At 34.2% G+C, this 13,665-nt stretch overlaps 1 protein-coding gene across 1 annotated transcript in view; it reads right to left on the bottom strand.

Moving 5' to 3' along the window:
* Positions 1-13,665, bottom strand: part of LOC123684527 (lachesin-like) — a gene marked incomplete at its 5' end in the record, with an annotated part of 37,529 nt that overhangs the window by 17,649 nt on the left and 6,215 nt on the right. Inside the window, 2 exons of the mRNA XM_045623820.1 lie at positions 4,649-4,841; positions 5,238-5,423. Of these exons, the coding sequence (XP_045479776.1) occupies positions 4,649-4,841; positions 5,238-5,423 (379 nt within the window). The remainder of the gene's footprint in view (positions 1-4,648; positions 4,842-5,237; positions 5,424-13,665) is intronic.

The following is a 13,665-nucleotide window of genomic DNA, read 5'->3' as shown; positions in this document are numbered from 1 at the left end:
CATCTGAACGTGTACACCATATCATTCACGAATATTTGTACAGGGTGGGCAAATAAGCGAGGTAAGCGGCTATATCTCAGGAACCACTCATCGTAGAGACTTGCGGTAAAAAATTTTACCACTAAAGTAAACAAACGAAAACACTGGAAATTGTTTTGAAGTTCATACCTCCACCGCTAGGGGGCGTAATTGCTATCGTCGAGTAGAAAAATGCATTTTACTCGAAAAATTTTCACATTAAGTTGGAAAAAAAATATCATCACTGTAATCCTTGGAAAATTCTCTATCTGTTTGAAATGTCACTTTCGATTTTGCGACATCAAATAAGGGTGGGGGAAAGATAGAAATCTGACTGATTGAAATGTCTGTAACTTCAGTTTGGCTCAACATTTTTGAGCAAATTAGATTTTATTTGAGAGACAACATCTTGTTGATTAAGGAAAGAATATACTCATGATGAATTTGATTCAGCTGCTTCCGATAGGGAGCGCTAAGTCAGAAGTTCATTGTTTTGTTCATTTTTCTCTGAAATTTCAAATGTAATGATAGGATTTTCTTAACAGAAACAAAAAATTCATTGAATTTGCATGAAAAAACCTGAAGGTCGCAAAGCGATAATTTCAGGCGTTCTGAAGTTATGGCCGAAAGAAGATATTCTTCAACTGATGCACTGCGAAAAACCAAATTGAGTCTTCAAGTTCAAACAGAAACAGAATTCCCATCAAATTTGTATGAAAAAACCAAAAGGTCGCAAAGCGATAGCTTCAGGCGTTCTGGATATGTAACTATGGATGAAACATGGCTTAATCATTTAACTCCGGAGTCCAATCGACAGTCAGCTCAATGGACTGCACACGATAAACCAACTCCAAAGCGACGAAAGATGCAACAGTCAGCTAGCAAGGTTATGGCATCAGTATTCTGGGATGCGCAAGGTATAATATTCATTGATTACCTCCGGAAGGGCCAGACCACCAACATCGATTATTATATAATAATAATAAATGAATTTATTCAAATATTCAATACATTAGTACAATTTCAAATTAAACCCAGAAAAAATAAACTGTGAGTTATCTCTAGAATAACTGTTTACAGCTATATAGCGTTATTGGATCGTTTGAAGGATGAAATATTTAAAAAACGGCCCCATTTGAAGGAAAAAAAGGTGCTGTTTCATCAAGCCAATGAAAATAATGTCAAAATTGCATGAATTGGGCTTTGAATTGCTTCTGCATCCACTGTATTCGCCAGATCTGGCCACAGCGACTTTTTCCCGATCTCAGACCTCAAAAGAATGCTCGCTGGAAAGAAATTCAGCGCCAATGAAGAAGTAATCGCCGAAACTGAGGCCTATTTTGAAGCGAAAGACAAATTGTACTACAAAAATGGTATCGAAAAGTTGGAAGATCGATATAATCTCTGTATCGCACTCGAAGGCAACTATGTTGAATAATAAAATCGGATTTTGCCAAAAAAATGTGTTTTACTATGGAAGACTGGGGACTTTTCAATTGTCCTGTTATAACTCTGAAATTATGTCATTTAGGTAAAGGGAACACTAGATGAAAAATGTTCAGTGTTATTTAACTCCCAAACGATTTCATTAAAATAACTTAAAAGGAAAGAAACTGGATCTTTAAATTCACTATAATTTCACGGAATTCCATTCTATTCTTTATTTCAATTACTTCCATAGGCATTGGATTGTGTTTCATAGATGAGAACCTCGTAAATTCAATAACACTACAAATAACATGGTGTTTGTTGTCGCTGTTAATTTGGCACCAATGTTATTCAATATGTTATGTGGAAATGTAGTCCATTTCCCAGCGTATTCAGTATTGAACGGGCCATGTACAGACAATTAGGGTGGAAAATATAGACAATTACTCCGACAGATTTGTTGAGAATTCATGTGGATTATTGTTACTTGGAAATCTGAAGGATTAGTTCAGAGAGAAATTTCGTGTAGTTTATTCCAGAATTGAATGCTCATATTCTGTATTCTGATAATCTAGTTGACCTATAAATTTTGAATGGAGGCATTAAATATTTTCTGAATATTACCCAATTTTGGGTAACTTCATCTCAAAACAGCGCATTCGCCAATTTGCAATTCCAGTTAGATTTTAAATATTTTCTCTATTTCAGTATCGTAATGAGTTCTTAAAACAGTGCTGTAATGAACTCATTACAGCATCGTTTTCAGTTATATTTTTCGTTTTGTGGTTGTCCCTACTGACTTCCAATCCTATCAAATCCTAAAAAATCAACAAACGTCAATAATTGTCAATATAATATAATTTGGATACGTATAATGAAATGATTTGCAACATTATTTGCACTTTCTCTCAATTCTGGTGGTGTTAAATCGATTTCGTCAGACATAATTCACGAATTCAATGCGAAATTGTAAATTATTTTAAAATTCTAAACGTACGATTCATATTCAAATTCCGTAATCTGTCAATTTTTGTAACAGTCTCACCAACTGCCAAGATACAATACAAAAGTTACTAGGAGATATCATCAGCATTTTTCATTGAATTTCGACAATATTTCACAAAACTTGACTGAAATAGAGAAAATATCGTCTAATACTCGTTGCAGAAGGCAATTCCAACACTCTTGCGTTCGAAAACTCGCTCCTTTGTTGCTAGTTTTCGAATTTCGCATTCGTGTTGGAATATGAGCTCATTCTGCAACTTGTTTTAGAATATACTATTACCTAACTTTGATTCCAACATATAGGATGTTCCTAAATTGAAGGTACGAACAATAATGAGAGATTTCTCGCATAATTTCAAGGAAAAAATCCTATTAACATAAATTTGCAAACTTTTTGTTTCCGAAATACAGAGCGTTAGAGTATGATTTTTTCTCATAGCATCTTCACTTCACAAAATATATTTTTTCTGGAACAGTGCCCGTTTTTTCACTTCTGCACTTTTTTTTCTGATGAACCATTGGCCATTTGAAAAATGTAAAAAGAAGCTAGTACTACAGAAATTTCGTGTAATTTATTTCAGGATTGAATGCTCATATTTTTTATTCTAATAATCTTGTTGACCTAAAAATTTGAAATGTAGGCATTACATTTTTGCCAAATATATTATCGAATTTTGTGTAACTTCATCCCAAACCAGCGCATTCACCAATTTGCAATTCCAGTTAGATTTTACCTAACTTTGATTCCAACATACAGGGTGATTCGCCGGGATGGCCTCTTAGATGTTTATGGAAAAATTATTACAATTTTAAGATGAAAATTGGCATATTGGGGTTTGAAGCAATGATCTTTCTTCCTAAAATATTTTTAGATCTCTAAAACTTCCAGTTATACCGGAAACACACTACTACTTCCTTATTTCAAATGGTACACCCAGTATATTATTACATCATTAGATAGCTTTTTTGACGACAATTTTGGAAATATGCCATACCTTGGGTATAAACTCAACGGTTCATGAGTTAATGGGATTCTTATGAAAATAATGTTGGCGATGAGGACTCACATTTTTTTGAATATTTTGGCAGAAAAAGCTTTTTTCGGATAATTTTTCTTCTTTTTCGAGTCTGCAAATATGTAGTATTATAAGACTGTTTGCGGTTTGGACCAAAAATGTACAGGGTGTTCATAAGACAATCATGGACTTGGACAACTCAAATTCATCAAAACTCAAGATTTTCAAATTAGAACCTATATTTTCATTATTTCAGTCGATTCTACGTACAAAAATAGTGGGGGTTACTTAAGCAAACCATATACCTTGAATGAATAGTTCAAGAGTTATCGAGGAAGAACCTTAAATAAGGAAAAACCTCAATTCCTAACTGTGTGGAGTAGTCTGTGACTTCCGGAAAACACAGAACAGAGAAATAGAGAACTATCTAAATTCAACACATGACAAAGGAAATTGACCGTAATCCTTCGGAAAACACTTGAAGCTAACACAGTATCAGATGAACAAGGGAGTCCTTCAATTATTGGTTTCAGGTCCCTTTGCATAGAAGCATTCTTCAACCATCGAGGGTATTAAATGGAATGTAGGGTCAATTTTATAATCACTAATTCATGCGCCTCTAACTCTAAGCTTACAAATTTACTCCTATGACTAAAATAGAGAATTTGATACAATGTACAGCGCTGATTTCTTATATTTTATTATTCACAAACAATGCTTTTGATGATATTGAGCGTATTTTCGTATCATGGAAGGATTTGCTCTACCACTGATTCAAAAATAAGTGGTGTAGATATCAAAGAACGAAGTAGAGCCTAGGAATATTGGTCTTTATGAGCGTTCGCTCAACATTTTGTTTAAATATGCATATATTGTTCTGATTTCTTTGATACAATTTATGATTTCATTTAATATTAAATTGTTATTGTCAAATCAGTTGGAAATTAGTATGAGCATCGTAAGTTGAAATTTTCCTGTATGTTTGTTACCTCTACAATTTATCATTATTATTATTGCATCTGTGGTTACAAACTTCGTTATAACTGTTTTTCAAGATGCATATTTAGACAATTTTAAAGCACATTTTTCTAGAATTTTACTTGCAAATTTACATGCATATTTCAACTCTTTATGTTGCATATATTATGGCTTCTAACAATAATAATTCAAATCACATTCACCTTTTGTCTTAATTCCTGTGGGTGTTCTTATAACAATGTCTTTACCATCCTCTCTACGCCACTGCACTTCAGGAATTGGGTGACCTTTTGCTTTACAAGTCAATCGAACCATACCTCCTTCAGCAACGATAACATCTCCCGAAGTTTCTTCGGCAATAAAATCTGGTGGGACAACGACATCTAGTGTTCCAAGCTGAAAAATATCGACTATAATTGAAATCATACATAGAAAAAAAAATTAACGATTTTTGGATATTTGATATGGCAAACAATGAACTACTTTGTTCGAATATTTTGTGAAATATATGAATATGAGTTGTTATGCTGAACATTTTTTGACCAACCAATCAAATTTTGTCATTAAGTCCTAGCACTTATAGTCCCAGATATATGAATTTTCATTCGGATTTCGAAATTATTGACTTCGGGTTCGAATCCCGCCACTGAAAATTCATTAAATTTTTTTTACAATGATGATTTAATATTATTTTTCGTCTCGTTCGAGATAATTATCGTTGATAGAGCAAAGTGTAAATTTTACAGTGTTTTGGAATATGAATAATAACAGTGATTTCAACAATAATCTCACCTGACTCTTCATTGGATCAGTATTGATTTGGCACATGTAATCGCCTCGGTCCTCCTCTTGAACGTTTTTCAAATGCAAGTTCCAAGTGGTATGGTCGTTATGTGATACAGATACTCGAGTATTATGCGTTATTACGTGATCATGAATAGCTTGTATTGCTTTTGTATCTGCTTTCACCCAACCAATCTGGAAAATATACAATATGAAATAATTCTAGTCCTCTATGGACTCTGTACAGGGTGGGCAAATTTCGATGTTTTAGCACTACAACTTTTGAACCAGAGGAGATAGACAAAATCTGATACCCACTTCTCGATCTCTTTTTCTGAGAAACTAAAAAGGGTAGTTTTCGTTTTTGGCCACCTTCTTTTGTTTTCGAGTTATAAGCGAAAATTGGAAAAATGGCGAAATCGAAAAACAGTTATATCTCCGCTAATACTGATGATAGAGCTCTGAAATTAAAACATTATACAGGCACTTTTTTACGTAGAATCCAGTGGCGTGCTCGTATTTCTAAAAGGGTTTTTAATTACGAAGCTATGACCCAAAGTTATGTTTTTTTAAATGGGAACACTAGATTTTTGTGCCATTTTCTGAAAGCTTAATTTTTCCTGATTTCAAAAATAATAATAATAACATTCTTCGTCAAGATGTCGCGACGTCAAGATGAAATGCAGCGTATTAATATGCAAAGTGATGAATATACATCAGATGAAAAGAAAATATTTTATAAGTGTTGTGAGAAAAGAGAATGCAAAACTCTCTTTTGTATAAAATGTGAGGGCACCTACCACAGGTCTTGTGCTCAACTTAAAAAATTTGTTTTTATAAGTGATACTCAAGTTGTATGCTGTGAAGAAGTATCTACAAACAAGGAACCGGCAGATATAAAAGAATTTGATTTTACACAACTGAAAGTAAGCTACCTGGTCCAATTATTAAAGTCAGCTAATGAGAAAATTGAGATACTTCAATCGTACAATTCTTTTCTATTGAAACGTATTGATGATCTGGAAGGTAAACATACCGATTCTAATAAAATAAAAAATGTTGAATACAAACCAAACATACGGCATGAAAATATCAGACCTGATAAGAATATAACGAAATTCAGCGATGTTGTAAAAGCAAGTGAACCCAGTGCGCATGCTGCAACTGATAGTCCCGGGCAATCTACCAGCACAGATAAAACTCAGTCGAGATTGCCAGTTACGGGTCCTCCCAAAACCCAACCAAAACAAAAACAAATAAGTTCCTCACATGAAAAGAACATCATAGTTACAAACAGTAGAAATTCTGTTGAAACTGAAAAATCGGAATGGAATGTTGTCTCTAATAGGAAATTGAAAAGGAAAGCCCGACCACCATTGATAATTGGGAAAAGTACTGAGATATCTACAGTTGAAGGTGTTGAGAAGCTCAAGGCATTTCATGTCTCAAGACTTAAACCTGAAACAACATCCGCTGATCTTTATTCCTTTTTAAGTAAAAATTTCACTGATGTTAAATGTGAGTCCTTGAAGTCAAGATACCCTGAATCTTATGCTTCTTTTAAAGTTCTCATTAAAAGTAGTGAAATGGAAAAAGTACAGGATGCTACCAATTGGCCCAAAAATTCCAGCGTCAATTATTTTTTTCGCAATGCGAGGGAAAAAAAACAGGATATTGTGAAATCTCCGAATCCTTCAAAATAATTCATGTAAACGTTCAATCTTTGAGCAACAAAATTGACAACTTAGAGCTGCTTTTAGCTGAAGAATGTCCACTATTCGCAAGTATAGTTGAACATTGGTGTATGAGTGACAAATTAAACTCCATGTCTCTACGAGGGTATATCCTAGCGACCTCCTTCTGTCGTGGTAGTTATATACACGGTGGTGCTGCTATCTACGCAAGAATTGGATTGAATGTAATTGATATGGACATCTCGAAGCATTCCATAGAAAAAAATTTTGAGTTTTGTGGCATAAAAGTGGTATTCCACGGAATAAAATACGGAGTGATAAGTGCATACAGAGTTCCTACTGGTAATTACTCAGTTTTTCTTGAAAGGTTATATTTTATCTTACAACAGTCTTTCAAACAAGTTGACATTTTATTCTTATGTGGGGATTTAAATGTCAACTATTTATTACTTGATAATCCACAGAAGCAAAATCTGGATGATTTGTTGATGTGTTTCAATTTGAAGGTAACTTCAACTGAACCAACCAGAATTGTTACTAATATCAATCAATTAACTACCATCTCTAAAATTGATTACATTCTAACAAATGCCTGTTCTGATAGTTATGTAACTAATGTTTTTGAAGGAAATATGGGCGATCATAAAGTTCTCTCTCTAGATTACTATATAAGTATGCCTGTCATAAGCGAAAAATCTGAAAATGACTGGATATATTCTAGAAAAGTATCACCTAGGGCTTTAAATAATTTATCTGATTTTATAACTACTGTTAACTTTGATACTTTGTATATGCATACAGATGTTGATGATTGTTTCTTATCTTTTATGAATTTGTTCGAATATTGTTTGGAAAGATCTTGCCCAATGCGACGTGTGAAGCGTTCACACAATTTTTGCAAAAGTTGGGTAAATGATGAAATAAAAAAATCTAGTAGTGATTTGAAAAAATTGAATTGGCTCAATAAAAATTTGGGAACATATGAATCATATAAAATTTATAATAATGCTAAGAGAGACTTTAGATGTCTACTCAAACAAACAAAATCTTATTTCTATCAAAGTGTCCTGAATTCATCTATCAATAAAAATAAAACAGTCTGGAATATTGTTAATGAGGAAACTGGTAGAAAAAAAAGAAATAATATGAGTATAGGCCTGAAATACGAAGGTACCATATATAATAAACCTACAGATGTTGCGAATTTGTTTGTTGATCATTTCGCTTCTGTTGCTGAAATTAATATTCGAAATTATTTCGGCAATTCACTGTCACAGATATGCACAACATCTCATTTATCTGTCACTACATTCTTTTTTCGGCCAGTCCTGGGAGAAGAAGTCATTAATATTGTAAAAGCTTTTAAAAACAAAAAGAGTACTGGTATTGATCAGGTTTCTGTTAATATTTTAAAATCAACTGTTAACATTGTAGCTGACCATCTAGCTCATATTGTAAATCTATCAGTCAGCTCTGGAAAATTTCCTAGCCTACTGAAAATGGCTTCTGTTATACCAGTGTATAAAAAGGAGGACCCTCTCAATATAATAAACTATAGGCCAATTTCAATTTTGAGTATATTTTCTAAAGTTTTCGAGAAAATTGTACTGAATCGGATGATTTCTTTTCTGACAAAATTTAAAGTTTTAACGAACTGTCAGCATGGTTTTAGAGAGGGAAGGTCCACTGAAACAGCGGCAGTGTCGTTCATGAATTTCGTCTACGAAAAGTTAGAGAAGGGACTTTTTGTTGCTGGTCTATATTTTGATTTAACCCGTGCTTTTGACGTACTTTCCCATAAATTTATTATGGATAAGTTGTACAGTATTGGTTTTCGCGGTATTTTTCTAGAGTGGATTATGTCTTTCCTGACTGATCGTGATATTTCTGTTAAGGTTGAAAACTGTTGGTCTAGAAAATGTAGGATGCACTATGGGGTTCCACAGGGCTCCGTGCTGGGACCGCTTCTGTTCCTCCTCTTTATAAATGATTTGCCAGAGTATATTAATCCTGAACTTCTAATTATGTTCGCTGATGATACGTCAATGGCGGTCTCAGCGGGGAGCTTTCTGGAACTCACTGCAATATGCGAGTCTTTGGTCTTCGGTTTATCACATTGGTGCAAATCAAATGCGCTACTGTTAAATGTTGAGAAAACTGAATGTATATATTTCTCAAATAGGAATGTATATGGAAAAAGGCTTATTATCAGTTGTACAGGTGAACAAATTACTTCAAAGGACTCCATAAAATTTCTGGGTGTTCATTTGGATCATTTACTGAAATGGGGTTATCATGCTGAGTCAGTCAGTATGAGGTTGAGTAGGTCCTTTTATGCGATCAATAGAATTAAGGCATTACTACCAATTGAATCTGTTATGAATGTTTATTATAGTTTAGTTTACAGTTTTCTAAATTATAATGTTTTATTGTGGGGAAATTCCAGTTCTGCTCAGAGGGTTTTCATAATGCAAAAGAGAATCATAAGAATGATATTTAATTTAAAACCTCTTGATTCATGTAGACCTGTATTCAGAATGCAAAAAATATTAACACTTCCCTGTTTGTATATTTTGAGGTGCTTAGTTTATATTAAAGAAAATGAGCAGTTAGTTGATAGTATTTCTAGTTTTCATCATTATTCCACTCGGAATACTAGTACTTTGTGTATACCATATCACTCAACAACCAAGTTTGAGTCGAGCCCTATGTATCAAGCCATATTGTTATTTAATCACCTACCAGCTGGATTGAAATTATTGAACAGGAATCGATTCAAAATTGTTGTGAAACAAAATTTGTTGCGGGCAGGATATTATAGTGTGAAAGAATACTTCGATGATAAGTTTGTTTATAATTGAAATTGTTACTTTTAGTTTTTTCTTTTGGACCTGTCCCATACATTTTGTAAATTATGTCATAAGGGATCAATAAATTATTGTTATTGTTGTTATTGTATATAACATCGTATGATTCGGATCAATATAAATAATAGAAAATGGCCAAAAACCTCTTTTCACCTAAGAGTCTCAATATTTCTATGATTTCAACTGTTGATGAACACAGAAAAATTGAGCTTTCTATAACAAGAGCAGTGTTCTTCCGTCAATCTGATTATTTCTATGCTTTTCACTTATTTCTACAAAATTCGAATCTAGATATGTTTTATAAATTTTTTATCTAAAAATTGATTTGGAAATAACGGAGAAACCACAAGATCGAATTTTTCAATCGAAAGAGTTGTATTGAGATGCATGTATCAGGAGATTATTTACATAGGTCTCCAGAATCAATACGCACAAGTACCAATCCATTTTAAACAGCATATGAAACAATGCATATATGATTGAACTCAAAATTTTAATTACGAAGGGACAAACAAGAAATAATATTTAACCTAATAATGACAACAATTGCACAATGCACAGTCGACACCTCTTCTCGATATTTTAATAGATGAATATTTGAAACTGTGTTCAAGCTACCTAGGAAACTTTTTCCAAGTTCGTTTATCTTTTCGAAACTATTTGTATAAAATAAATATAGATTCGAATTTTGTAGAAATGAGTGAAAAGCATAGAAATAATCAGATTGACGGAAGGACACTGCTCTTGTTATAGGAAGGCTCATCAACAGTTGAAACCATAGAAATATTGAGACTCTTAAGTAAAAAAAGGTTTTTGACCATTTTCTATTATTCATATTGAAACAAATCATACGATGTTATATATTTTTGAAATCAGGAAAAATTAAGCTTTCAGAAAATGGCACAAAAATCTAGTGTTCCCATTTAAAAAAACATAACTTTGGGTCATAGCTTCGTAATTAAAAACCCTTTTAGAAATACGAGCACGCCACTGGATTCTACGTAAAAAAGTGCCTGTATAATGTTTTAATTTCAGAGCTCTATCATCAGTATTAGCGGAGATATAACTGTTTTTCGATTTCGCCATTTTTCCAATTTTCGCTTATAACTCGAAAACAAAAGAAGGTGGCCAAAAATGAATACTACCCTTGTTAGTTTCTCAGAAAAAGAGATCGAGAAGTGGGTATCAGATTTTGTCTATCTCCTCTGGTTCAAAAGTTGTAGTGCTAAAACATCGAAATTTGCCCACCCTGTACTATACGTGAAATCTGAAGTAATGATACTATTGTCTACAGGATGATTTATTTAGCACTTCACGCACGTTGAAGCACCTGTAAAGTAACTTGCACGGCGAATAACCAATTAGATAAAACCTTTAGTAGTTGCCATGGATACGAATTAATAACAACCGACTTGGCGATAACTATTTGATGTTTCGTAATTGTGTCGTGATTTGACACCAGTTTTTAGATTTGCCAAAGTTTTTATGGAAATGAATGCGGTCGTAGAAAAAGTAAAGTACCTACAAAACTCGAGTTGTAAGACAATTACGCACATCTAGAATAACTTTTTCTAGTCGTGTGTAATACACTTCTTACAACTCACACTTACATGTAATATACTATTGTTTTGCGAAGTGTGCAAATGTTCCCAGATTTTTTTAGCGAATTTTAACGATTACATTGCCTGTATCTTCCATTTTTAGTGATAGCTATTCCAAAGGAAACCTCTAGGAAAAACCTTCAGTTCAGTATTAACTGACAAAAAACTGCAACATCCAGAAGGAGCTGTTTAAATTTTATTTATTTTTTTGGTGAAAATAGTATAGCAAGGAGTAAATCATTGAAAAAAGGTTCGAAAGGTTCACAATTTTTTTGATAAATTTGTCAATAATATTATTAGTTCATCGCGATTATCTATACACTCCCCAACACTTCTCGGCCTTGATGCAAGAATATGATGTCCCAAACATGCTCTATGGGCGAAAGATCGGGAGATCTGGGCGGTCATGGCAAAAGATTCACATGGGTCGTATCGAAAAAGTTTAAACTAACTCAGGCAACATGAGGTCGAGCATTATCTTGCTGAAATATTGGATTCTCGAGCCGGTTAAGGTAAGGGAGCACATATGGTTCCACTATTTCTTGAAGATAACGCTGCGCTGTCATGTTACCTCGAATAAAGACTGAAAGTGACCTACTTGCATGTGGAATAGCACCCCATACCATAACGTCTACTGTCCGGTGAACATGAGGCTCACCATCAAACTGAGGTTCACATCTTTCTCCCCAAGGTGCACTAACCCTTCATCAGGCATCATGTGCACCCAAGGAGAATCGAGATTCATCAGAAAGACGACCTGAAGCCATTCCACATTTCAATGTTGACTTTCTCTGCACCACAGTTATCGTTGCCGGCGATGCTCAACCGTCAGAAGTAACACAAGATGAGGTCAATAATGCTGCAGTCCAAAAGACCTTATCCGGCGGTAAACCATTCGGACAGTTACAGGATGGCCTTGTTCTCCTCATCAGCCAATGATTGAGTTGTCGCTAATCGGTCTCTAATAGCCATAACTATTAGACGTCGATCTTGAACTTCATTTGTGCCCCTTCGACGTCCGGTGCCTACTCTTCGATTTTGGGTATTATAAAACCACGCTTGACAACATCTCACAACAGTAGTTAGATTTCTGTTCGTACGGTTGGCGATTTCTCGAATTGACAACCCCGTCTCCCGTAGACCAATAATTCGACCTCTTTCAAATTCACTCAGCTGGAGATAAAATCCGCATACACGTGCTCTAGGCATTTCAACAACAACTAAACATCGAGTTTGGATCTCCTCGAACATCTAGTTTGTTGTAAAATTTAAAAAACTTGCAAAAAGACTACAATATTTAAGTAACTAAAATTGCTTATATCTATGAAAAAACCTTCGCGATTTTTTTCTCAGAATTCAATCATTTACTCCTTGCTATACTATCTATGGTTAACAACAAAAATTGAAAATTTAAATAGTTCCTTCTGGGTATTGCAGTTTCTTTGTCAGTTAGTAAACTAATCCGTTCCTGGATATTCAGATTCTGTCAAATTGAGATAAAATATCCACAAATCGACGATTGATTCGATTTGTTTTCTAGCACCAATGAAAACACAGCTATGTCTGCGCAAGCAGTCGAGATCAAGCACTGAAGTAATGGGATAATTTTGGAGTACAGACGGAGATAATTGAGTGATGTGTGGAAAACATGGGTCAATAACATGTCGCCGTTTTCTGTAGGGGTCCTCACGGACAGAAACAGTCAAAGGACGACGTTCACGCTACATCATACGCTCGGTTGATGAAGAACGTCCTAGCAGCACGTAACGCGAAGGATATAATAATAGTGCAGATGTGACTTATAGCTGAAAAGCCCCACAAATTTTCGATCATTTATAAGATACACAGCTGCGAGCCAAAGATCGCGTATAACCCACTCTCAAAAACTTCCCTTCCTATGCTTTCCTTCCTAGGCAATTCTCAGCCAGGATAGCTTGTAGATTGAAATGTAAACTTTTACAGGATTCGTTTCAATATCGAGAAAATTTCACATTTTTTTATAAAGTATAACTGGGATAAAATTGAATTTTCGTGTGTGGTACTCTTTAACTAATGAGTTTCGCAGTGTTGGACGTGTATGATACTCTATATCCCATTGGATTTATACAAAGGGTAGTAAACATAGATAGAGGGAGTATACGCAATTTTTACATGTCTCCAACAAGATTACGTTGTCGGATTCTGATTTATTTTCAAATCCATAACTTTACTATATCGTTATGAATGTATATTATATTGAATGAAATATTTTTATTCGGGTGATTCCCGATTAAAT

The sequence above is a fragment of the Harmonia axyridis genome, chromosome 7, assembly GCF_914767665.1.
Source record: "Harmonia axyridis chromosome 7, icHarAxyr1.1, whole genome shotgun sequence".
NCBI classification, from domain to species: Eukaryota; Metazoa; Arthropoda; class Insecta; order Coleoptera; family Coccinellidae; genus Harmonia; species Harmonia axyridis.
The sequence above is the reverse complement of the archived record's forward strand: the minus strand, read 5'-3'. Positions and strand labels throughout refer to the sequence as shown.